The sequence below is a fragment of the Paralichthys olivaceus genome, chromosome 22 (genome assembly GCF_024713975.1).
Source record: "Paralichthys olivaceus isolate ysfri-2021 chromosome 22, ASM2471397v2, whole genome shotgun sequence".
NCBI classification, from domain to species: domain Eukaryota; kingdom Metazoa; phylum Chordata; class Actinopteri; order Pleuronectiformes; family Paralichthyidae; genus Paralichthys; species Paralichthys olivaceus.
Genome location: NC_091114.1, coordinates 15,333,816 through 15,361,125, shown reverse-complemented (window position 1 = coordinate 15,361,125; position 27,310 = coordinate 15,333,816). Strand labels below are relative to the sequence as shown.

The window sequence follows — 27,310 nt, the reverse complement described above, 5'->3', positions numbered from 1 at the left end:
TCTCAATAGATGGACGTCTCTCGCTGTCTCTGACAATCAGCCTCCGACCTGTTTGTTGTTATTGAAAAAGTAAACCTTTAAAAAACCCATCACATGTGTAGTCTCACCAAAAAATGTGTTTTTTTAAGAGGGTTTTTATTCATATTATATATTATATTATATATTATATTATATATTATATTATATTATATATTATATTATATAATAACATTTCTCAAAGAGGAGAAAATGAATGGTTGGGGACTATTTTCAGCTGTGGATGAATACAGTGTTGAGAGTACAGTGTGATGATTACAGCTGTTTTTAATGTGTACAGTGGGAGGAGGCAGAGTTTGTGATGTGTACTGCAGCCAGCCACCAGGGGGCAAGTGAGAAGTTTTGGCTTCACTTATGGGGAACAGTCGTTTATCTTCATACACAGTCTGAGGCTGGTTTAATTATCAAAGTGTTTGTATCTGAGGTCTTCTCTCTTTGTTGGTGAAGTATCTGGTATAGACAGACTCATGGGGAGAACCCAGTATGATTAAATATACTTAATTAATCACCTTGCAAGTAGTTTATAATGTTCAAGTCATAACAGAATCTAAGCAGGATCGTTTAGTTGATCGGTTTTCTGGGATTTGTTGACAAAAAGAAAAATCAAAAATCTCCTTAATTCCTTGCAGCTCTATTCTTCAAATCCTTTAATTCACTTAATCACTCGTTTGATTTTAAAGCAACATTTCACAGGCGTCGAACCTGATATCAACATGTAGTAGTTTGTACTGTGTCGCTTCAGGAGGTGTTAATGTGCAGCTTCTACATCTCTGTCTCTTCCTCTCCTCTCTCCACCGATAGTCTTTATATATTTTGTGTGTGTGTGTGTTGTTGTTGCGCCTCCCTCTCACTGAACAGTATGTTTTCAGTTTGCGTACCAGAGTCGGTTTGTGTTGTGTGGGTCCATCTGTTCTGGGTGTGTGTGTTATATAACACTGAAGCTGCGCTGCCTCTCTCTGTCCATCCTCACCACCACCACCATCATCTCCCACTGGCCTCAGCTCGGTAAAATATTCATACTCTTCTTTCCCGCTCCTCGACACTCTGCCCTCCATATTTATGAAGCTGGCTGTCGTCCGCCGGTGTGAGGCGGCTCCTCGGCGTTCTCTCCCTGCGGCAGCCAGATTTATTTCACTGATTTGTTTCACTGTCGCCGCTAAGTGGGCAACGGTGAAATCCGGCCATTGTTCCTCTCGCATCATCAACAGCCCTCCATTGAAATGATTAGCATGCTGGGACTGTTTTGTGTCTCTGGGATTCTTCATGTGTGCAACTGTACTTTTGTGAGGACATTTTATCAAATGCAGAAATGTTCCAAGTGGGTTCGACGCTAGTCTTCCAGCGTACTTCCGATTGCACTGGTCATTTTCCTGATGTTCCACACGACGTTTCGATCCGGAGTGAAATCTCCGTCACCTCTTTGTTTTTGTGGAAAATCATCATCGAGACCAAAAAGAATTAGCGATTATATCTGGGGTTTAATGTTTAACACAAAGACGTGTTATCAAGTCCAGTTTGACATGTGTTGTTTCTATAGTTCCTGGGTTCTTGTGAATGAGCCACTACCACTATAAGTACATTATTAATATAGTATTTATTCGGCTTACAGGATATGTTTGTATAAAGGTTTTCTGTTTTAATTTTTCCGCTTCAAGAATTCAGTTTTGGTTAAAGTGAGTCATTTAATTTCACCGGACAAATAAACATTTTACTTTGCTGCCTCAGGCTCAGTAGCTTGTGTGGACCGAGCTTAGCAATGTTGTCTAAAGTGAGAAACAACTTATATTAACTCTTAATTAAAAGAAGGGAAGGATGTTGGATTTCTTTATTTTGCTCTTAGCTGACTCTCTGCACTGGACGCTGCATCTTTACTCCAGGTTTCCCCGCACACGTTTTTGCATCGTGTACTTTTTAATCAGAGCCGGAAATATTAAAATGTTTCCACCACACTCCGGTGAACTTTGTGTGTTGCACGGTCAGAGTTGTTGCGTCTGTTGTAATTCTGCAACACACTCTGCCTCCCCCTCTACACTTCTGCACTTTGTTCAGATTCACGCACGTTTACTGCAGTTTGATTAGTATCATCTGAATCATACAGAGGAAGTACTCTACAAAAACAAAGCCTCTCACGACTCCGTGCAGCATCATTCTGCCGTTTAAAGCACTGTCCATTAGTTTGGAGTGTTTTCCTCTCCCTTAAACATAACGCTGATTAAACGTCCCATTAACGTGGGCCTTGTAGTCGCAGACACTTTGTGCCAGAGCGGATGTGAGGCTCTCCTGGCAGCTCCCGTTGGCCCGATTCCCGAATAAGACAATTTTATTTTGGATTCCTGTTTGATTTGGCAGCGGAGGATTTGATCTGTAACGACTGCTCAGTTAAAAACACAGTCGTCAAGCTATATGCTGCTTTAAATTCACGATTTAATGCAACATCAGCTGTTTTCAGACGTGCACTAAACTCCCAAGAACCTCGGAGGAGAATAAATATGTTACTTCCTGTCTCTGCCTGCCGCACCACCCCTCACCTGAACACTGCGGAGGATTTGTTGTAGTCGAGCGGAAAATCTCCTGCTGCGTTGTGCACGTGTGAAAAATCCACACCAGAGATCCTCCGCAGGACAGCTCGAGGTATCAGTCCCCTGAATATGTCCAGACAGACACTGGTGGCGGTGGATGGGATCTGGAGAATGTTGCAGATCTGAATTAAAGGAGTAGACGCTGGAGATGGGAGGAGATCGGGGAGGAGGAGGGTCACAGTGAACTGACAGATTTAAAGTTTGGCTGCAGGGAAAATGTTAATCTGTGGAAATAAAGTAAAAAGTACGGAAAAGTGTGTCCACATACATTTGGCCGTATCTTGAACAATGAAAATAAGCCTGAGGACAGAATCTTTAATTCTAATTTAATTTCTCTCTGTTTGATTTGTTTGTTTTATTCTGAAGGTTCCAATTAAATCATCAATTATCAACAGCACCAACAAAACTCGCTGTAATCTATCACCTGCTCTTCTCTTTCTGCTGACCACCACACTTCGTCCTATCTTCCATCATCTTGTCTCTCGAAGCAGCGTCCTCCTCTCTGTCACCACGGCAACCTCTCCTCACCACGGACACCGCCGGGCGTTGCTGAAATACAGAACAAACTTTAAAATGTCACCGTATCCCTTTAATTGAGACAGGGAAGGTCTGAGTCAATGCAAACGGTCCGATAGAGTTCCCGCCGGTTTCTTGATTTAATTGAAGCAGTTGTTTCTGGGTTTCCTTTATAAAGTTCTCGCCCTGTGGAGCTCCTCGTTGGAGCGACGTCACCGCGGCGTCTTTTCTCTGAAGCTTCTCAAAAACAGGCCGAAGAGTGAAATGAACCCGTGTCCCGATCAAACGCACGTTTCAACCAAAACACACACAACAAATATGATTTCCCTCCATTAGAAATCCTCACTCCGTGTATTGCCGACAGGAATTACGGCTATGATTTGTGTCCGTACAGGAAGAGTCTGATAATTGTATCGGAATGCGTCTTGTGGTTTTTCTCATGACGAACATAAACCAGGCCGCAAACCGCCAAGTCTGCCCTTCTAGGTCACGAGCACCCGACAAACACCGGCCCCTCTCCCTGTAATGGATTGATCAACCGTGCATGTTAAATCACAAGTACGGAGACGTGACATGAATACTGCTGCTTGCAAAACACGCGCACGTCCGATGGCGGCGTGCACGTAGCGACGCGCACACAAACAAACGCTGCGGCTGCAGTGAAAGAGGAGTATTGTTAATTTCTGCACCCCCGAGCCCCTCGTCGTATTCCTGGTAGGGGGAAAAGAAAGGGTGACCCAAATTTGACACAACCGGGCCACATATTGTCAAGGATGGTTGGGTTTATGCTTTGAATGGACGCACTGTACACACACAAACACACACACACACACACAAAAACACACACACACACAAAAACACACACAAGGTACTGATTTCTGCACGTAGAAACACACACACGTTGGTAGAAGTTGGCTGGTTTCTGAAATGTCCAAAATTTTGGATGACGATAAAGGAACGTGCACTTTTGACCGCAAAGCATGACACATGCACAGAAACACCTGAATGAGTGAGAGACACACACACACACACACACACACACACACACAGAGACACACACACACACACACAGACACACACACACACAATACACAGGTTAGTGATGCATGAGTGCTTGGCCTGCTTGTCTGGACAGAGAAAAGGGGAGTATCCTCAACTGCTCTGTGTGTGTGTGTGTGTGTGTGTGTGTGTGTGTGTGTGTGTGTGTGTGTGTGTGTGTGTGTGTGTGTGTGTGCGTGCATTAGTGGGAGTGATCGGCATACCTTTACACCATCCCCCCCCCCCTCACCACAGTCCCCTGCAGTCATGTGTCTGAGCTGCAGTCAGTGGAGCTCTTATCTGAAGCGTGGATCTACAACTGTTTACCTCTCGCTCTGCTGTAGAGTCGCTGCTGCTGCTGCTGCTGCTGCTGCTGCTGCTTCACTGTCGGGTCAGTGCACAGACCACAGCGGCTGTTTCCACACTTTTAACTTTAAGTGTTTTTAAATTGCCACCGAGGTGTCGCCACGCTGAAGGAAAGTTGTCCCCGGAAGCCTTATGTAAGTAAAATCTGGAGTTGTACCGAGAGAAAGAAATACTTCAAGCTATCCAAGTCCTGTAAGTGGAAATGTACTGAAGTGAATCATCAACATGTATTTAAAGCTAAAACAGTTGCATTTGTCAAGCAGGAGATCATTTATTATATTTTAATCATTGTTCCGTTGCAGTTTATCTCAATTTAAAACATCATGTGATCGTGTTTTATTTAAATTTCAGTTGTTTCTACAGCTGGAAAATTAAATGTGACACACGACCACGTGTGTTTGCTCCTAAAATAAAGTATAAAGTGGGTTAAACTTTATATTTAATCTTTTATAGAATTTCTAAAGTAGAAGTTTGTTAAAGAAAACTGCACTTTCTCTTGTTTGAGGCGACCGGCCCCTTTATTTCTGCTGCAGGATCAAGTTAAAGCGATTTGGACGTGAGATTAATCAGAAACATGTTGGGTCCTATTTTTATCTTCCAGTCCTCTCAGTCCAGACTCTGCCAGTATCTCCTCCATCAGCTCTGTTCCTGCAGACTGGCCCTCGTTGTTCCTCCACCTCCGTTCATTTAGTCCATCTATCCCTCACCTGCCTCGTCTTTGCCTCCTTCTCTGACCTTTCTCTTCTTCTCCTCTGACATCTTCATTCGCTGCCTTTTCCCGATCACTTCATTTCACATCTTTCTGCCCTTTCTCTCAGTTTTTACCTTCCACCCCTTCTCTCACGTCTTCAAATGTCCTTTTCATCCTCCGTCTCCTTGTTTCCTCCACTTCTCCACCTCTTTTTCTTCTTGAAAAGTTTCCTGCATCTTCTCCCTCTCCTCCGTCTTCTCCTCCTCCATCACTCTGTTAACCCCCCGTGTCGTCTTCTCCTTCTTTGCTGACGCCTCACTTCTTCAGGACGCTGCAGTCTGGATGAGACGACTTTTGGCTCCTGCTCTCTGTTTACCATCCGGCTGATCCTGCTGTTTTCGCCGCGCTGCAGTCAGGCGGTTTTTAATCACTTATTTTTAACTCTGCGAAATAGACAGTTCTCTATCACGGGCACCCGGTGAGTAATTTGCGGGGATGAATACAAATAGCCGGGGACGTGTCTTCTTAAAGACACATTAAAGTGAGCGCTTACAAAGTCAAACATCTAATAGTTCATCAAGGAATTCACAAATACTATAAACAAACAAGTTCTTGTCATTATAACTGATGAGAATTGAATCCATGCTGTTGATTCTTCTACAGAAACATAATTGTATTCACTGCAAATTTCTGAACGCTGGTGCTTGTCTGTGGAATAATAAGTTCTGGAACGCTGAAAGTTTTGAAAGGGCAAATCTTTATTTTGAAACTTTGCAGACGTACACCTGCTCTCCTTCTGCATTCTCTTATTTTAGAGTTGAGTTTAGCACCAGAGCAGAAAAAAGAGTTGGATGTTTGGATTGCGTTGAGAACGGGTGAAATCCTGCAGACGTGCATTTTCACTTCATGACTCAGGGAGGACGTCAACTGCAGTGATCTGGAATATCATTAAAACCTGCACAAAACCTGTGGGTGGGCGCCTGGACTGCCGAGCCTCTTATGAAAACACATCATTATTTTTTTTTTTTGGGGGGGGGGGGCGGTATTTTGTGCTGTTTTGCTGCTGTATATTAATTTCTCTTCATGACTTTATATTCAACATTGAAAAACACTCCCACGTCGCTGCATTCAGTTCAATCTGACACCTGCCAAACTCTCTGTGAACCTCCGACGTGTCTGAAGGCTGCTGCTGCGGCATCGTCAGGCTTCTCTGAGCTGAGGAGCAGATGCTACCACCTTGTAAATTCCACTTTTCTACCATATTAAGACTTCGGAAATGCCGACAGTCATTAAGATGGAATGAATGCAGGATCTGAACCAACCAGACTGACGACAAACTGAACGAGGAACATGGTTGAGCCATTTTTTAGTGGATTGATTTTATTCACGTTGATACATAACAAGCTGCAAACGCTGCATTTTATCACTTTATTGTGGAGTTATATGAACAACACTAGCTCCGCCCCCACACAATAAAAAACAGTGCAACAGTTTTTTATTAATTAATTATTTATCATTAATTGCAGTTTTATCTGGGTGAAACTAATGTACTGCAAAGACCGGTACATAGATTTGTGTACTCGCCGAGTACAGAATAGCTTCAGATATCTCCATCTATATATTAGAGGTGACCATTAAACCCCCCCCCCCCCCCCCCCCCCCCCCCCTTTGGTGGGTGGGGTTGTTGTGGTTGCCCGCCCCCTTGTGTCGCTAGGCAACCATGCACTACCAAGAAAGAATCCATATTATTCTGGAGAGCAAGTTCGACCTCAAACTTTATACCTCACTGATGCTGCTGCTCCACTAAAGTTCTCAGCAGGATTTGTGTGTGTGTGTGTGTGTGTGTGTGTGCGTGTGTGTGTGCGTGTGTGCGTGTGTGTGTGTGTGTGTGTGTGTGTAGAGGGCTTTAGGGATGAGTGGAGTGTGGGTAGGGAGTCGGTTTTGGGGTAAAGGATTGGCTGAGGGGGAGTGGAGGGAGTGCGGTTTGTGTATGTGTGTGTGTGTGTGTGTGTGTGTGTGTGTGTGTGTGTGCGTATGTGTGTGTGTGTGTGTGTGTAGCGGGAGAAAGAAGAGGAGGTGGGGGTTAGGAATCTGTTTACAATGGCCTGAGGGGGAGTCGTCTAAGCTTCCAGAGAGGGAGAAAAATGCAGATATCGAGAGGAGGAGTGAGAGAAAAACTTCAGGATGAGGAGAGAACGAGGGGAAAAGAACAGAGAGGAAGACTTGAAGAAAAGGAATGAATGAAAGTAGAGAAAACGCCGGAGCTCACAAGAGGATTAAAAACTTTCAGAGTCCTTTAAGGTTGCAGAGCCGCAGCACCAGGAGTCACCGGAGGGAAACTGCCTGGTGATGCAGAGCAGCAGTCGTACTAGATCTCCATTACACAACTTAGATATCTGATGTGTGTGAGTTTTGAGTTGTGTGTTTGGTGCATGTGTGTGTGTGTGTGTGTGTGTAAGGACACTTTAATTGCTATGTGCATGTGTGCATTGGCGTGCACTGTTGTATTCTGTGCTGCAGAAACTTGACACTAACCAAATTCTCCTGTTTTTCCTCTGTGTGTGTTTGTGTGTGTGTGTGTGTGTTTTTCCTCTGTGTGTGTGTGTGTGTGTGTGTGTGTGTGTGTGTGTGTGTGTGTGTGTGTGTTCATGCAGACTTTGAGGAGCAGTTGTACGACACCAAGCTGACCGGTCAGACGTTCCGGCATCCGTCCTCGCAGAGCTCTGACGACACGTCCACCTCGCTCAGCCGATCGCCCATCTCCCTCAACAACAAGAGACCCGACTTCATCTTCCTGGTAAACACACACACACACACACACACACACACACACACACACACATGCACACACTCAAGTTTACACGTCACATTAGATCATAAGGCTCCCTCACACCAAACGTCTTCTCTCTGGTTTACAACAGACGTATTTGGGTTTCTTATTTTAAGCCACACTTCTACATACACACAGAATAATTTCCACCTCTCTTATTTCATCATAAACATCCGTGCACACACACACACACACACACAGCGTCCACTTCCTCTTGTTTCCACTTTCTTGTGTCACTAAATCAACCTTGGCCTCAAATCTCATCGAGGTCAAAGCATCTTGATCGCCACCTGGTGGCTGGCTGCACTATTATATCCCGCTGTGGCTTCATTTCTGGATTGCTGCAGGAAATGGAGATGAGTCGTCCATCTTTATTTATTCACAGTCTATGATTCAAACTAATTCCATATGTTAGATGTGTTCTAACTTTATTTTTGTGCGTCACCTTTATTCTAGTTTCAGCCTTTGTTCTGTGACACCAAGCAGAGACATGACTCTTTCCCCAAACGACTGTTTAAGTGTCACCGACACTCTCAGCTTCATTTTCTGTTGTGACAAAACGGCTCATTGCTTTTGTTATCGTCCCAAACTGAAGCTGAATTATCCACCAACCATTGCACAGTGTGTCCCGCCCCCCAAGAGTTGTCAGAAATCATTCATCATCCGTCTCACACTCTCGGCTGGTTTCCGCAAACACACGCCAGATTATTTGGTTCCTTCCAGATGGAAATATAATTAACACTTGATTAAGAAAAATCAAAATAGCAAATGAAGTCGGTGCTATTTGTTCCCCGGCTGCTTCCTGCGCAGACAGGAGAGGATGTAAACATGTCGATTTTAGGGACGTGCAACATCTTTGTTTTCACTCTTTCCCTCTGCTGCTAATCGTTTTCAGGCCGATTCCCTGAACTGTGTCATTATGGCGACGTGATGGAACCCTACAGTGATTTTACTGCAGGACGGCTGCACATTTCCTGCATATTGACACACCATCGCTTCAGCACACTGTTTTACACCCTTGTTAAGTTAGTGCCTCTCTCCCTCTCTCTCCCACTCTCTCTCTCTCTCTCTCTCTGTGTGTTTGAGATAATCACGTTCATTGCATTTGCGTTTACGCTTTCCTTTTCAGACATGGAGAGGACAGAATGGATTGTTCCCTGCATTGCAGCGGTTCCGGTTTCAGTGCCTTGCTTAACGGCAGTTTGGCAGCATTGGTTGATAGTTCAGATTTAATCGTCCGTCGCTCTTTCTTCTTGTCTTCCTTTTTATTTCTTCCTCTTCCTGGTAGATGAAAGCAAAACATCTCGTTTGACCTTCACTGTCTGTTTCGCCTCCTCGAGGTGTCTGCACAAATTACAACAATCCTTAAAATCATTTACAGAAATGAATGAGAACTTTTAAAGCATTAATTCGCCTATATTTGGATTTGTGTTGCTCACGGACACTTTAGCAAGACAAATATAATTGTGTAATCAAACCAACAACCTTTTGTTCTCTCTGGACATCACCGGAGTCTGAACACATCCGTTGTCTTCTTCTTCTTCTAGCCGGCCTCCAAACAGCTCTACGAAGATGAAACCTCATCCTCTGTGTTTGGACTGAGGTCAGCGACCGACCCGTCTCCCTCCCCGTCCCCGTCCCCCTGCGGCTCAGATCGCCCTCCTCTGGGCTGGAGCAGTAACAACAGTAGCAGCAGCACCGCCACGTCGGCTAACACCGGACCGCCTGTCGCAGAGAAACTCCGCTGGCACCTGGGGAGACGCGCGCAGGCGCACTTCATACCGCTCGACATCACAGGTATGATAGCTAAACTAAAACCTGGATGCTTGTCATGGATTTACACACAGAAAACATGTTAACGGTGGAGGAAGATGTCATAATTTAAGTTTGTCGATTCCTGTAGTTTCTTACAACTGATTTAATCTTGAATTAAATCTCCGCCTGTATGGATGAACTGAGGACAAACATGGAGGAGGTAACCTCGGTGTTCTCTGTAGAAATAACCACATTCATAAGATGCTGATGCAAAAGTTCTCGTTGGAGGTGACGGAGATATTTTCCAAGAGTATTGGTTTGTTTGTGTGTTTTGTGCTTTATGTAAAGATGACTGTCGGGCAGAGACAGGAAGTATGCATTGAGTCCAAACATTGCAGTTGTATAACAATCGTGTGATCTCACTGAGCCTCCAGGATGTTTTCTGGGAGTAATTGAAGTTTAACTGTGTGGAAACTCAAATCATTAACGATAATATTTCATCCATGTTGACTTTTTTTTTTTTTTTTTTGGACTTGGCGCGATGACAGAGAATTCATGAATGTTTCATCGCCTGCGTCGGACTGAACCCGAGCCATCAAAGTAGCTCTGTATTTAAATGAGTGCATGTAAACAGAGGCAGCTGGCATCCAGTCTATGAAGTGGTGGTGATTATCCAATCAAAGTGCTCGATGCTCGTATGCTACAACTGTCAAAATAGCGTTCAAGGGTTTAGGTGATTAACTGATGTGGTGGAGTTTTTGACTCGTTTATGTCAAACATATGTTTTTCACATATGTTTTATATGAATCGACATTTGATATATTTAGACGTTTGATTGTTTTTCATATAAATCGAGCTTTTTGATGACGTTAAGTCAGATTCTTGGAGCTTTTGATTGGTATTTTCCAATTATAGACCCATAAGATGAGCTGGTAACGGAAATGAATCACCCAGTGTTTTCTCCATTGACTATATGGTTTAAACAAAAATTCATTTTAACCATATATTCAATAGTTAATAGTGAAATAAAAATACTGGTGACTTTGTGCTGCACGCCTCCGAGCAAAAATCAAGACGATGAAGAGATTTTCCTTCAGTGACATTCTGTGTTGTTCTCCAGGGACGAGTCGTGTTTTCCTCCGAGACTCAGCAGTAGAAGTGAGAGTCATGGGAAATTACACTGAAGGGAAAAATAGAATTAATGTGAATTTGCGCCTCTTTGGAGGTCAGATCACTGCAACAGGAGAACATCTCAGCCAGACTGTAAATAGAGATGGACAACACGTCTCCACTTCGTTTGCAGAGTCTGTGTCAAGCATGATGTTTTGGAATAATCAATTCAATAATAGATACACACACACTCACACACACTCACACATAGTTTCCGACAAGACACAGAAAACACAGCAGCAGAAAGAAGATGTGACGTCAAGAACATTTTCTTCTTATGATCACATTCACTCTATCGCCCTTGCCCGTCTCTGGCAGTCAGCTTTGCTTGTGTGCGTTGTCTTTGTGTGTGTGTGTGTGTGTGTGTGTGTGTGTGTGCTGTCAGAGCTGTTAGTATGCTGTGGTCATCCTCAGCAACATCGTTCTGACACTCTTGCTTCTTCTCGTCTCAACCAAGCGTCCTCCCTGTTGTCTTTGGGTGCATATGTGTGTGTGTGTGTGTGTCTTAGCATGTGTGCGTGTGTGTGTGTGTGTGCGTGTGGTCCTCCCGGTTTTTGGCATAGCAACTGCTTCGTCACTCGGTGCCTCTCCCCTCATGCATATCCATTTATAGTTAAATATCCCTCTGTCCCTTTTCTCCCCCACTGTCTGTCTTCCTCACTCTACCTCAGTCGCCCTCCTCACCCACTGTGTGGGGGAGTAGAAGGTCAGGTTGTAATGGTGCCCGCCTGTGGTGTTGTACTTGGTGGGTCATCCCTTCTTTTAGAGAGAAAGACATAGACACTCTTCCAAATGTGCTCTCTTCTGGTTTCAAAAACAAGATGGCACTGGATAAAATGTTAAAGTGGAGGCTTCAGAGCAGCAGCTCACAAAGTTCCCTTCCTCATACCTGGACTTTGTGTATGAGCCGATACCAAGTACGAAGTTATCCGTTATTTTAACGGCTGTTTGCTTCTAACCCAAGCGCTGATTGTTGTCATTGTTCTACGGCCTGGCTGAGGTTAAATGCTTTAAAACACAAATACATACAACTTCATGTGACCATTGGTTCCTTCTAAACATGTAACCCTCCACATAAAATCAAACACACTACATATATATATATATATATAAATATATATATACATTTACAGACCTAAGCACACGTCACAGTTCGTTGGGGACTGTTTTCAGCTGTGGATGGACACACGCTTGTTGTCTTCGTGTTTTTACAGCAGCAGGTTGTTTTGTGTGAGAACAAATGAATTTGATCTGCTGTGCCCTTGTTATTTGTAATGAAGGAACCAGGTCAGTCGGCTCAACGCTGCGGCTCTCTCGTGTTTTTCTTAATAGTTTAGTGTGAGACAGTGTCGGCACAGAGGAAACATAAACATGGGACTGTGAGAATATTACTCATCGGATCAATTCACGGTCGATTTTCATCTTCTCGTGGGATTTGTTGAAAAGAAAATATCAACAGACTTATTTTGTTGCCGTGACACCCGTCTCTCATCCCTCTGCCTCTCTTTCACTCTTTCACTCTCTCTCTCTCGCTGTAAACCAGCATACAGGTAGCTTGCAGCCAGTTACTGTTGCCATGGTAACTCGCCACTTTTCTCTCTCCCTCCTAAAAAAAAGAAGAAGAGGTGGGGGGGGGGAAAGCAGCAGTGATGGAAAAGAGAGGAATAAATGTGAGTGAAGCATGAAGCCTGGAAGAAAAAGGATAGTAGAGACATGAGGAAGAGAGAAAATGCAGTTTGAGGATGGAGGGATGAAGGAGGAAAGAATAATGAATGAAGGGGTAATGAGAGAACATTTTGTCTTGACTCCTAATCTCCTTTCTCCTCCTTCGTCTGTCTCTCCGTCCCTGCACATCACGCTCCGGCAATTTTCATGAATGAGTGTCGAGAACGTGAATGCAGAGCAGGCGCAAACATATTAATCTGAATTAATTTCATATGCTTCGCTCATTTTTCATGAAACTGTTGATGCACATCACAGACTTTCTCCTCCACAGTTCACCAAACACCCACTGACTCGCCTGTCCTGCAGCTTGAGACTGAATCACATACATCAAAATTACCTCAAAAGATCTGACACACACGTTTGTGTTCATTTGTTTTTAGGGTTTAATTGTGAAAACAGGCCGAACAGTTGACTAACTAAGAAAATGATAAGGTATAGAACCTGTTGCATGTTATTTGGACGAGGTCCAGTCCGACCCATCATCTGCCATCTTGAAAAACTCCCAGCTGACAGTGAAGCAGTGAATCTGAGGCCGTGCTGAAGAGAGATGATGATGAATGAATTATCGTCTCCCGGCTGAAGGCTGCTGATAGTTGAAATAGTGTCCATTATTTATGGCTGCAGGAGCAACACAAAGACTCTCAACCTCAGAACGGCGGCTCGATCAGAGAAGAGGCCGATCCGGAACGAGAATAACGATCCCAAAGAGTGACGGCCCGTAAATGTGACTCGTGTACGTGTTTGCTGCCCGAGAGTGTGAGCGTCAAAATTGTCGTATTTAGGAAGGAAGTTATATTTAGCTCCGTGCACTCGAAGGCTGAGTCACAGCTTCGTCTTCTGATGGATGGTTTCAGATGTTCTCGGCCCAAACGCGCTTATTTATTCATGCACAGTGGGGAACTGCCATTGACTGACACTCGGTGAATGAGCTCAACACACAGATGATTGACTGAGGTGGATTCTGTGTCGGAGAGATAGAGATAAAAAGAGGCATCTGTTCAGTGAGAGGAGCAGAGACTATCCCCACAAGGTTCTCACTGAGACCAGAGATTTGATCGTCATGTAGCCAGGAAATCAGATTTCTGCTCCAAACTTTGTTCATGAGGTTTGTCCGGTTAGTTGGTTTTACATTTTTAACTTCGAAGCTCACAAAACAGTAACAAAGTGAACAAAATTAAAATAAAAAGACGACTTCTATAAAGAGAGCAAATACAGAGACGTTTAACAAACAACAACAATTACAAAGAGGCACAGATGCAGAATGGCTTTAAAACTTCTTTCTGCTTAATGTGACCAAATTCAACAACAGCAAAATTACACATTATTTCCTTTGTCCCGAAACTACTAAACATTTTGTGGCTCAAATTCTGCCTCGTTCTTCGAGACCTATTGTGAAAACAAAACCCCAAATTGCACCATTTGGCTCCATTAGTTGTTTACACTGCAAACGTTCTGTGCAGGGGCTGTTATCACGTCTCGTCTTCAGTGTCTCTCTTTGCACTTTGGCTGCTCAGACAGCTCCGACGTTTGTGATCCTGTTGCTGCGGATGTATAATTAATACGATCCACAGCAACAGGGACACGACGGGAGACAACATGGACGCAGGACAGGAGGAGACATTTGTGACAGAAAGCTCACGAGAGGAAACAAACACCGAGACGCAGACGGACAGATGGTGAATGTCTGTGTGTTCTACGCAGTTTGACTTTGATTTTCAATTTGCTGCATCGGTTTATACTCCACAACACAAGTAGTTATTGAATTTGAAAACTCAGTACAGACGCCCATCACCGTCTGCACAATAAACACTTTTCTTTGGGCGTCGGTTGTTTAACGCTGCTTCTTGTTTGTTTGTCCATCAGTTTGATTCATTTTCTGTTTTGACTCATTGATTTTCGTGAGTCTGTGTTTTGCATCAATCAGATTTAATATCCCACGGAAACAGACTTCCCAATGACATCACTCCTGTGGTTGGAGATAAAATTTATCAGTAGCCCGCATCCGATTTGACTGTGGCTATAAATCATGTCTGACGGCGTCAAAACAGAAGCCTGACTGAGCGATGCAGATCGGTGAGCGACCGCTGCAGGTCACTGAGGTAATGAAGTGGGTACCTGCTGCCTCCGATGACTCATCGGATTAACGCCGGCCCAGAGGAGACATCAGAAGGACGGGAAGTACAACAGAGCAGCAGGTTTCTCAGCAGCATCTGCTGTACGTCACTCTGGATTAAAACATGACGGCAGAAAATGTAAAATATAAACACGAAGGCTTATCGTGACAGTAACAGCTCTTCAAGCGTCGAGGTGCATGTTCTGGTTTTTTCATTCACACTTCAGCTGAGGGGAGCTCTTGTTAGCAGACGTCGTAAAAAACTTGCTGATTTTTGTTCTGCTCATATTCAGGCTGATCCTTGAATAAGCATCGTAAGTCTCCTTTAAACAAACTTGCATGTGTATTGTCTGTAAATTGCTCGTTTTCACCAACTCTCCTGATGCTTTAAACGAGAGGTCTCAAACCATCAGTTTGGGACCACCCTCTCTCCTCAAACCGTTTTATTATTCAAGGAGTGAAAATGTGCATTATGTCGAAATTACCACCACCAGTTTAGTGGAGTTAATTTCAACCCTCCTGAGAGTTTCTTTCGTTTTTTTTATTCGCATTTATAAGCAACCGGCCTTAATTTGTTCAGTCTCACTTCGCCCCCTGGCTACAATTTGAGTTTTACACTAACAATGAAGGAATTTGTGGATAAGTGGCTCTATGACAGAGTGGGGAACTGTAAGTGACATGAGAAAATGGAGGTGAAGGAGGGATATCACCCGTAATCTTCCTGAACCAGAAGAGCTGCAGCTGTAACAGATCCACCAAACTCTGATCTACAGTTCAGCTTCACTCTTCAACTCTTCATTCAGTTCTTCTCACAGGAGATCGAACCCACTCAGCAGCGTTACAGAGAACAGACGCTCAGGGAGTGAAGGAGGAAACTTTCTCTGTGTTCACACTCAAACATCAAACTCATTTTAATCACGCTGCTGGTTTAAGGTCAAACGTTCTGACAGGTGATGCTCATGAAATAATTGTTTTCTCTTCACATCTCCATCATTCCAGAGTCTTTATCTCATCCTTTTTTGTTGCCTTGTCAGAAACAGGATTTCAGTTACACTGAATTTACTGCATGTCAAGTAAAACCAGTCTTTCCTTCCTCTTGCTGACCTCCCTGTTGTTCTTCCTCTCCTGCAGGTGAAGGAGGAGGAGGAGGGAAATTCCACGGCGTCGACCTCCTCCAGCACTCCCCGTCCCCGTCACCCTTTCCAGGGGACCCCTTCCCCCACCAACCCCACTCCCTGGAGCCTGTCACCGACACCCCCCACCAGAACCTCCCCCTAAGGAAGACGCACTCTGACCTCGACACAACCTTACCTGCAGGTGTGTGTGAAAAGCTCCGACCCCCTCCCCCAATGTTGTTTTTTTAAATCCAGTTTCTTCTCGTGTTCCCCGGGTGGAGATCTTGTTACATGAACTGTGCATCACCTTCAGCCAAAGACAGAAAAGAGGGAACAGAAGGGAGCGGGTCACCTTGAAACGACTCACTCACTAACTTCTCACCCAATGTCAGCTGAAACTTGAAACCTTGAACATTCTTGGCAACAGAAAAACAAGATTATTTTGGACTTTTTATGTAAGATGCTTTATGAGATGATGCTAGGGCAGCTAACGTTTTGTACATTGCTGCGGTTTTGTATCAAGCTTGAAATGACTGGTGTCGAAGCGATATTCTGTGGCACAAAGATGAAGATGGAAAAACCTGTTTTTGTGTTTATTTCCCACATATTTCAACAAAAGCTCCACACAGATTAATGAAGGGCTAAGCACTTTGTATTCACCTTACCTTACCTTCTCTCAGTGAAAGGTGGCGTTGGTCGCAGTCAGGATCTTTTTCCACGGCTAATTGATTTATTCACTGCAACAAGGACATTCATTTTATGAGGAGTTCACACAAAACAGTTTTACCTGAACAAGGCAAAAGAAAAGAAGAAAAGCTCAGACGTTTATGTCTGTCAGGCCACAGCAATGCTGGCTTCTCTGAAAGGTTGTTGTTGTTAGGGAGTTGTGTTGCTGTCTGGTCGTAAAAAGCTGTTTTCTAAATAATCTCTCTCTCGCCCCTCTCCTGCACAGATAAAACTGTAGAGCATCGTGTCTCAAACCAACTTCACCCAGGAACTATGGACCACTCTGGTCTGCTGTGCTCAAACACACCCTCCGCTTCCTGGAACGGACCAAAGGGCTCCACCTTTTCTCCCGGAGCGTGGAACGAGCCTTACAATTACAGCATGAGCAAAGGCCCAGCGGTTCCTCCCAAACAGCACAGCATCATCGGCCATGCTGGTGGAGGGATGCAGGACGGTGTGATGCTGGTGAGCTCGGGACAGTCAATGAGCTCACACGCCAGCTCGTTCACGTCTGTGACAGACTCTTCGGGGAGAGGAGGGAATATTGTGCCAGGGATTTCACTGCTAACGCCGTCGATGGGGAAGCGGAGCGAGACGGAAGGAGCTGCAGCGGATGGAGGGAGGCGAGGTGGAGGAGGGGGAGTTGGGGAGGCAGGGAGAGGGAGGGAGAGGTCAGCACGTTCCATAGCAGCACAGAAAGCCTTCAAGTTCCGGGAGCGTTCCCTTTCCACACCAACAGATTCTGGTTCCTTCTGCTTCACAGAGGGTGGTGTAGGCCAGCCAGATGGGAACATTATGTCGACTGGGAATGGGAATGCTTTGGCAATAACAGACCACCAACAACAGCATCATCACTTCCTCGGTTTGAGCGAGAACTACGCTCTCCTCTACCCTAGAGGGAGCTCCGAGGACAGTGCCAGTACGACTGATACAATTTCTGTCACTGCTTCGGACTACAGCGCCGATGGACGCTTGCGCCTACGCTCTCGTTCCATCTCACTCAAGAAATCCAAGCGCAAGCCGCCGCCTCCTGTGAGGAGTGTCTCTTTAATGAAGAACCTCGGAGAAGCCGAGGGAAGAATCCACCATGACAGTGGGCTTTATCGGGATGGACGCCCAAAGAGCTTGCATATCCCAAGGGATCACTTCCCAGACTTCCAGCCTGATTTCCTCCTACCCAGCTCCTCCTGCTCCTCTAAACCCAGTGTTAGTGAGCGGGAGCTGGGACATGGAGGCAGTGATGGACCCCCAAGCCTGGAGGTTCAGCCACCAGAGAGGGAGGGAGAGACAGAACTGACCTTCCCCGCTCACTGGCAGCTAGGGGAGTGGAAGAATGACCCCTACAGGTAGAAAATAAAACTAAACTCGATGTTACGTCAAGTATACATATTTATACTTTGTTTGGTCAAGATTAAAAATGCACTCTTCTGTTTTCTCTTCTCCAGGTCTCTATCAGGCTCCAGCACAGCGACTGGTACCACAGTGATTGAATGTATGAAAGTCAGAAGCAGCTCCGAGTCCCTTCTTGACTCTCCCTCCACCTCCAGAGGCACCTCGCCCTCACAGCTCTCCATGGAAACTGAAGTCAAGGCATCCTCACCCTTCAAACCCCCAGGACTTATGTCACCATCAAGTGGCTATTCCAGCCAGTCAGAGACTCCCACTTCAACTGTTCCACTCAGTCACGTGGCAGGTCAGGGGACACTAGGGGCATCAGGGTGTAAGATGCGCCCGAAGATTCCAGAAAGGAAATCATCACTACCTTCGCCAAAGGACCCGACTGCAAGATCTAGATTGTCCTTTGAGATGCCTGGGAATGCACATCTGGAGCTCTCTTCAATCAAGCCAAAGCAAAAGGCCAGTAGACGGCATTCTGACACCTCCACAGCAGCTAAACCAGGAAAAATCAGTCCGAGCTCTTCACACGCATTGCCTGTTGTCACCCAGAATGAGCTGAAGACTATTCGGCTACGCTCTGTCTCCCGTGGTGACCTAGAGGACTGTCCTGATGGTGCATCTGACACCATTGAAGAAGAGCAGCATGGCAGAGACCTCTGTGAAGTCCCCAGCCCTCCGCCCACTCTACCAAAACCCAAACCACCTGTCGCTGTCAAGCCCCCTTTGCCTAAGCGACCTATAAACCTCCTCATAAAGTCTCCTTCCCCCTCCTCTACTTCCCCTCTTGCCCTTGACTCACCACCTGCCTCACCTGTGGACCGGCCTGTGCCCTTGGGCAACATCTACAAAGTCATGAGAAAACCCAAACCGAAAAAACCTCCTCCACAAACTTTAACAAGTCCTTCTGTTCTCCCGGATTCAAATGCCACCACCAACACACAAACTGGTTATGATCATCCATTCCTCCCACACTCCCAGTCCCTCTTCGATCTCCCTCCTCTCCCAGATCCTCAGCCTCTCCTGGAGGACCCAGTGTTAGAGCCTGAATTTGAAGCTGACCAAGAGATCCGGCTTGGGCCTGAAGATGGAGGTTCACTCCCTTCTCCTTGCAGTAATCAGGAGGCCCAGGAGCTCCAGGACAAGAGCAAGACCCTCCCCTCAAGGATGACAATCTCCTGTCTGTCAGAGCTGTCAGACAAAAAGAAACCTAAGGTGCGAATGATCCCTCTCAGAAAACTTTTCATTGTCTACATCCAGGGACGAACAATGTAGAAGTACATTACTGCTGCACAGAGATGATGTTTTTTATTTCTTCCCTAGGTTCCTCCTCCAGTCCCCAAGAAGCCAAGTGTTCTGCTTCTTCCCACGTCAGTCCACTCCTCTACAAATGGCAGCACCGATCGACAGACACCTCAGGCCGATAGCCCTTTGGGCCTTCGGTCACCAGTTGGAGCTTTCCCACCAGACGATATTTCCAGTGCTCCGTGTGTTCCAGATATGCCAGAGCTAGATGAGAACCACTTGGAACCAGACGAGGAGAGTTCTAAAGATTCGTCACTTCAGTCAACTTTGCAGGATTCCTCTTTCACTGAGCTAGAGGGGAAGATGGCCAGCACTAGGATCGAGACAGGTAAGGGTGTTGAGATGCTGCGGAAATGATAAAAATTAGCTTTGGTAAAACAACCACAAAGTCAGCTGAGATGTCCACATTTTTTGTTGAAAAGACGGAAAAACATTACATGAACTACAAATAGAAAATACATTTCAATACAACATTTCAACATGGTTTCTCCGTCGTGTTCAGATGACTCCAATGAGAAGAATGTGCTCCACATTGCAGAGGAAACAGATGACGACTTGCTGGCAACACCGACAACACACACCACCGAAGACCTTTTCACGATAATACACAGGTTTGAACTCAAACACACATTCAGCCAATACATATTTTATTATGGTATTTATAGACACAGATATTACAGCTGATGGCTAAGCCATAACGGAGCTTGCCTGCCGGCTCATTATAGCCCAGAACATGTGATGAAAGAATTGTTGAAAGGATGTGAGGCGGACAGACCACAAGGTTCCCTAGCAACGGCTACATGTACAGAGGATCACTGCATGACCAGTGTTTCTTTTTTCAGAATCTGTCTTTTTCTCACACACACACACACACACACAAGTGCATGTATGCAAGCACACACAGAGCAAGCTTGTCTCTAAGCAACAAGTGTTCATGAAGTTACCTGGCATGATTCTGAAAATAGTTTGAAAGGCAGAGTCAGCGAGAGTCAATGTTTTCATCTCTAACAAGAAAGTATGGAATCCCTTCTGTTGTGCTGTGTTTAGATTGTTATCAACTAAAATGAGAGATCTGAATCTACTTGGAAGTCGTCTAACTTGATCTGAACTCTTCCCTTTTCTTCAGGTCCAAGCGAAAGGTTCTGGGTCGCAAGGAGCCGACCGACTCCTTTGGCAGCCGACAGAGCCTGGTATCCCCCGTGAAGCACAGCGCCGGTAACACCGAAATCCGGAACCTGACGTTAGGCAGCAGTCAGAGGTCAAGCTCCCGTAATGAGAACTTCATGGCCCTACTTCAGAAGAAAGGCAGCAAGTCTTCCAGCGGAGGGACCAGAGTTTCCGCCATGGAGCTTCTCAAAAGCACAAACCCTCTGGCACGACGGGTCACCGAGTTCTCATCCACCACTTCAACGGCCACAGAGGGAGAAGAGGCAGCACCTGGGAACGGCAAATCCAACGACCAGTGAATGGAAGTATCATAGGTGTTAACCAGGTCCGTTTGCTGTCGACAAAGCTACCAAACGATTCTACAATGCGCCACGCTCTGAAGATGGGCACCTCTGACCAACCAGATCGCTCCAACTACTGATCGACCATTTGCACTGTCCAATCAAATTGGAGCAAAGCTTTGGACGAAATGGTCCCTTCCATGGTTGGAGCGCTATAGTCATCTGTCAAACTGGTCCCCTATTGGAAAGCGAGAAAGTTGTGGAGAACAATACAGGTTCTCACAATATTTTCAATGAAAGGTGGCGGCTATGAGGCTGTGCCTCAACACCTGCACCATGTTTTCCTCACTGGGAGTTTTTTCAGTGTGAAGGTCGGATGGATTAATGAGTGCATGGAGCAGACGACAAGGATTATGTGGTTATACAGTGGATATATTTACTCCTGGCTCCTTCTGGATGACGACAACAAGAGTCCCTGATGAAGACAATGGTTACTTGATCTGAATCTTTAACAAGTCATACTGATCCGCAGCTGATCAGCAATGAAATATATCCAAGAAACAAATGGAATAACACACAGAAGACAGAATTATGCTTCTTGGAAGTAAATCTGTCCAGCCAGTAGCACCACAGCACTGACGCCTGTAGACTTACATGAAACGAAGGGTAAATTCCTCACGGTGTGACGAGGCACATGAGAAAGCAAATGTTCTCAACGCCTTGGACATTACGGCTTCTCTCTACAGTAAAATCTCTGCTGTAGCAGCGCTGTCGTTGACAATAGAGAAGATGAAGTGGAGGATTTACAAAGAGAAACCACAAAGGGGCTTTTTGCCACCGAAGATGAGGCATGAGCATGTCACACATTTTGTTTGTCGTGCTCTGAACATGAATGTGGACCTTCACTAAACATTCCACAGAGGCACCCAGCAAATGGACGCAAGCACTTTTTGTCTTCTCTTTAGCGTTGGAGGTTGTTTACATGGTGCAGCCTTTGCATCGCTACGTTTCGTTCTTGAAATATTCGTCAATCATTATTTTTTAAGTGTTTGTTTAGATTTTTTCTTTTTGCATATAATTTGGATTGTACTGTATGTATCGTGTACAAAGATCAAAGTTGCGCATCTATCAGCAACAGTCATTTGCATTCAAAAATAATGTACAGACAGAGCAGCCAACAGCTCGGACTACAAACTGCCCATGGAGGGAAAACACACACAGACTAAAGAGGAACGCCTCGGAGAGCAGACGTATCTACACAAGTGTGTGTTTGTATGAGTGTGTGTGTGTTTGTACAAGTGTGTGCAGATGAAATCATGCCTGTTGATTTTCTGTACGGAGAGCATGACGCAGGCCTGGTTATTCAACAGGGTTTTTATTCATTTTCTGGTCTCTGGTGACGGGACCAAAGGACTGTTAAAAAACTACAAACAGACCAGAGGGGACCGAGTTGTGCACATGTGTGTGTTTGCATTCGTCTTTGTGAGTCTGTGAATGTGTGTGTGTTGAGGGAAATGCCAAGAACAAAGAGGGAGACACAGAGGGAGGGAGTGCATGAACGTGTGTCTCTCATGTGTTTTCGTGCACACCCTTACATGCTTGCATATTCTGGCTTGTGTGTCTTTGCATCAAGGAACGTAGACTTGTCTTAATGGCGGCCGTGCCATTTTGAAGGCATGTTAAAACGTCCTTCAGTTCCCGAGCCCCGAATGGTCCAACGCTTGAATCCTATCTCAGGATTCATTGCGGACCGGTGATGAGGATAACAAGCTCGCTATCCGGCTGGCTGAGCTGCAGCAAGTGCAAGCGGCTCAAATTAGCTAATGATGCAACGGACAAGTTGGAAATTCTTGGTAGACCATAGAATCTTATTCCAGTTCGCCCCTTCATCGTCTAAGACTTTGAATTGGGACACTGCTTGTGATCCGGACCCCAATCAATCGCATTTAGGGAATAATGGATGATAGAAGCAAAGGCTTTGATTGGCTGAAGGAAGAATGGCTTTAGTCAGAGAATCGGGAAACCTGTTGAAACTTCCATCCGTCTGTCTGTCCGTAGTTACAGAGTGATGTCACAGGCCCAGGTTGTTCCTTTATGTTTTGTCCTCCGTGCACATTTCCATCCTCCGTCTCTATCGTCTCAGAGGGGAGATGACGGTCTGCGCCGCCCTCCTCCTCCTCGCCGCTCACTCCTCGCCTCCTTTCATCACTGCTGGTGCCTCTCTGCAATTAGCATCATCTCTCTTTTTCCCTCCTGCAACTCTCTGGCACATAGCACACTCTCTTTCTTCACTGACAAATAGCAACTCTCTGTAGCGCCGCCTCTTTATCCCTTTTTCTAAATCCTTATCTTCCTCTTCCTTCCTCTCCCCACCTCTTTTGACCCTCTCCCACTTTCCGTCAACCTTCTCTTGTCTCTCCTGTCTCTTTTCTCTCATCTCACTCTTCCTCCCCGTCACCTCTCTTTGCATTCAGTCTATGCATCTGAGCTCGACAGACGACGCGACACCGGATGAATGTCAATGAATGACTGTTAAGAAAACAGACGCTGTGGTTGGCTTGATAGTGCATGAAACATATTTCTATCAATGCTTATCTTCTGCCTTCTCTTTCTCTCGCTCTTTAACTTCTATGTTGTTTTTATTTTTCCTTTACACGGTCCATATGAGATGGAGTAAACATGGATGAATGAGTGAGTAAGTGAATGAATGAATGAATGGATGGGATCTGTGCACAAACACAGAAACAAGCAGAGTTTGAATTTGTTTTTGCCCAAAAGGACTTTCAGACTGTGGACAGATCGCAAGTCGTCAATCCTGGACGACCCTCGGTTCTGGATCAGTGAGTGGACGCTTCCATCAGTGGTTCAGCTCTAAAATCATGACCCCCCCCCCCCCCCCCCCCCCCCACCCTGCATGAAAGGACCCTGTAGAGGGAGGAGGGGAACCTGTTGTCTCCTGACTCCCCGGCAGCAAAACTATCCCTCGGTGCTATTGAGTCAGAGCTCCCCCTAATGGATGGAAATGTACACAACAACAGCAGCAGAGTAAAAAAAAAAACTGTCACACACATCCTTCAGGTAAACCATCATCCTGAAAAAAAGATTTTAAAACTGAAGAAATGATCACCGTTTATGATGACTCGTCACGTGACGCTTGTTTTAAATATTTAGTGAATGAAAAAAGATGAACCTATAAAACTCTGTGTTTGTTTGCCTTGTAAACTGAATTGTGGGCGTGTTGCTGCGACGCCTCGTGTTGTTTTTTTTACTTTTTTAAGTTACATTTTTAGTTTTTTTTATTTCAGCTGCCTTGGTGGTACACACATAAACACAAGTTTGTGTTTAGGAATCTGGTGATTCGGACGTTTCAAAGCAACACTACGCAGCTTTTGAAAATGAGTTTGATGATCTCCTGTGAGAAGAACTGACCAACAGAATCAATCACCACATGCCGCTGCAGAGGGCGCTGTTGCGCAGTAGAAGTTACATAGTGTTGCTTTAAGCGTTTGTTAAATAAACAGTTGCCCCGTTCAGCGTATCACAGCTGGTATCACATCGAATGTGATATTTTTCTCTCAGACCAATCACGTATCTTAGATCAGATAGAAGTGGCAAGAAGGAGCCAAACTTTTATTCAGACTGAACCCACAGATCTTTGGAGTAGAGAGGAAAGATGTGAGGAGAAGTGACTCGTTAAAAAGTCATGTGGTTTGTGGACGAGACACGAACGCACACATGCATGTGAAAACAGGGTTGGGCATCAGAGAGGATGTTTCATCGTGTTCAGGATCATAAAAACATTGTGTTGTTTTAGTGGGTACAACACATGGGTGCATTGGTGCAAAGAAAACAAGGGTCTTATCTCTGATGTTGGGATACAAGTACTTTAGTCTTTGCAAATATATCTCAGGCTCTGCTCGGCTCCAGAGGCAGAAATAATCTCAATGGTGGTTTCACAATCAATGGGCGGAGCCAAAAAAACCCTCCTGCCAAATTGGTGACATATTATTGCCATTTTTTTCTGAAAGGCAACTAACGACAAATTGAGAGAGAATAGGAGCAATACTTTTTATCCCTCCTGTGAGGATCTGGTTGCTTCATGGTGAGTTTAACCACCAGTGCAATTAATTCTGCAAACGGAGCAGCTCTGCCTTCAAGAAATTTCTGTAATGCAATACTACAGGCCTCTTAAATATGCTGACAGTATATTATATTGAAAATGTCATTTCTATAAAGTGTGAGAGTGAGAGCCGACGAGAGGAAGATATTGAATATTTAATCCATTATCCCGTCTTTGGGAGGACAAGTGGGGAAAGAGGGGAAGGAGGGGAGGATGAGGTGTTCGGCTGGATTCTGTTGAATGTGGGGATTACCACGCTGAAATTTATACGTTTATATTCCATCATCTGTTCCCTCACCTCCTCTTTCTCCCCGTCGCCTCAGCCGTCGTGTGACTCAGCGGAGTAATCACGTTAAGAGCTTTTCCCTCTCTCTCACTCTCTCTCCTTCTTTCCCTGCTGAGCGATAAAAGGTGTTCGGGGAAGCAGATCAAGAAATCGCCGGTTAATTAATTTCAGTCGCCGTCTGCAGCTGCGTTAGCAACCTGTTGCTAAGAGACACATTAATGTAAAACGTCAAAGGTTAAGTTGGAGACTTGGCAGAGATTATTTTCAGTGAAGCCGACAGAAAGATCACAGTTTATCTAAATTCGATGTGTGTGTGTGTGTGTGTGTAAGGTTTAATGAATAAAGCTTCTATAATGAGACCAAATGGCAGAAGAGCAAAGACAAATCAAACGTCCCCTCAGACTTAAGAGTCAAGTCAAGTACCAGTATTTGCAAAGGACGTAGAAATATAATAACAGAAACAGCTATGATGAAGAAAAGCTATTATTTTTATGACTTTATAGAGAAATTTGCTTTAAAAACAATGCAATGGTTCATATTTTGCAAAAGCACCAGAGCAGATAACTGCACTTTTTAAAAAGTTCAGGTTGTTTTTATTGCCGGATATTCCCCCTGGCATAAACCACTAAACTATGAAGTTCACAAATCTGCATTTTGAATTACAACTAAACAGATAAAGAATAAGATCACGGTACGAAAAAGAGTTCTGCTGCCAGAAACTGAACCGACAAGACCTGAGTCTCCAATTTTCATTTTGGGTTGAGTTTTAGGTTCCTGTAGGAGCTCGAGCTAACCACTGACAAACAAACCCATCAGGATGCATGGCTTGGTTTTGAAATTGCTCAGGTTTGGATATTTTGACTGTAGCTCAATGCAGTACAGTGATATTCATGTCAACATGTCTCACTGGCCAAACGCCAGAGTCTGCGATGTAGCGATTGTAGATTTGAGTCACTGGAGCGCATTCCTGACGATAAACGCTGTCGACCAGTCATAGCGAGTAATAGCTGTAAATTCTGATGATTCAACCCGTCATCAAACAACTAATAAAAAAACAAATTTACCACAAACCAAACTTAAACATGTCTATACAGCAGCAAGTCACCAGGTGGCGATGGAGATGCTTTAATTTCATCCAACTGTAAAGTGTAGGGGCAGAGTAGACAGGAAGCAACACTGACGCAGAGCCGTAGAGGCACTGACGAGCAAAGGGGATGATGGGAAATGAAATAGATCGCCACATCGGGAGGGTGTGCACGATCGAGTGAAGCGGAAAGAGTGAGACATGTCAACTGCAAACATCGCTCTATTTCTGCTGAGCACTATTTTCAGCCAACGTTCATCCACCTCCTGACGATCCCCAGAGTCATCATGAATAATCATGACGTTATATCTGGATATTTTATTCCTGATGTTTTGGCACTTTGGGAAACAACAGATCCAGTTCTCATTGAGATTCACTGACTTTGTGTGAGCTGCAGTGGAAGCTTCCAAACCGGTGCGGCTCACATATCAGGGTGTTGCAGGCAGGGTGACGTGTCCCTGATGAAGTTGGGGTTGAGTCGATGTGCTGCAGCTTCTTGAGAGAGTGAAACAGGGTGAAAAAGCAACAGAGAGATTTAGTGGCGGCAGGTTTGGGCCAAAGAGCATCTAGACGGGTGAGGTTTACTGTAATTGTACATTTCAGGGGTACTGTGGAGTAATGGAGCATGCGGCCCGTCTCAAAAACAGAAAAAGCTGACGTCCTATATGGTGGTTAACTCCACCCTCCTGCCACTCCAAGTGAAGTAAAACAAAGGCCCACGTTTGGGGGGTGTACAGTCGGTGTACAAAGACACAGAGATGATACTTAGAGAGAGACACGGACAAGTTATTGGAATTATTCTATTTTTGTTATTCCTCATTGACAAAGACATATTTAAAGGAATATTCCGTGTGTGTATTGAATAACCTTTGTTTCCCTGCCCCATCCAATGGTGTGACGTGTGGCTGCGGGGTGGCGTCACACACAAACGCTTCCCTCCGCAGCTCTGCAATGCCAATGTGATGAAATGATTATATCATTATGAATAAATTATTTTCTTGCTTAAAAAAAA

General features: G+C 45.0%; 1 protein-coding gene across 3 annotated transcripts in view; it reads left to right on the top strand.

Annotated features, from left to right (window-relative positions):
* The window catches only part of nhsl2 (NHS-like 2), a 75,217-nt gene extending 47,907 nt beyond the window's left edge, over positions 1 to 27,310 (top strand). For all 3 annotated transcript variants that reach the window (XM_069518651.1, XM_069518652.1, XM_069518653.1), the window contains exons 3-10: positions 7,881 to 8,023; positions 9,604 to 9,853; positions 15,951 to 16,136; positions 16,887 to 18,006; positions 18,106 to 19,270; positions 19,379 to 19,688; positions 19,863 to 19,971; positions 20,487 to 27,310. In XM_069518651.1, coding sequence (XP_069374752.1) covers positions 7,881 to 8,023; positions 9,604 to 9,853; positions 15,951 to 16,136; positions 16,887 to 18,006; positions 18,106 to 19,270; positions 19,379 to 19,688; positions 19,863 to 19,971; positions 20,487 to 20,826 — 3,623 coding nt within the window. In that variant the 3' untranslated portion in view covers positions 20,827 to 27,310. The remainder of the gene's footprint in view (positions 1 to 7,880; positions 8,024 to 9,603; positions 9,854 to 15,950; positions 16,137 to 16,886; positions 18,007 to 18,105; positions 19,271 to 19,378; positions 19,689 to 19,862; positions 19,972 to 20,486) is intronic.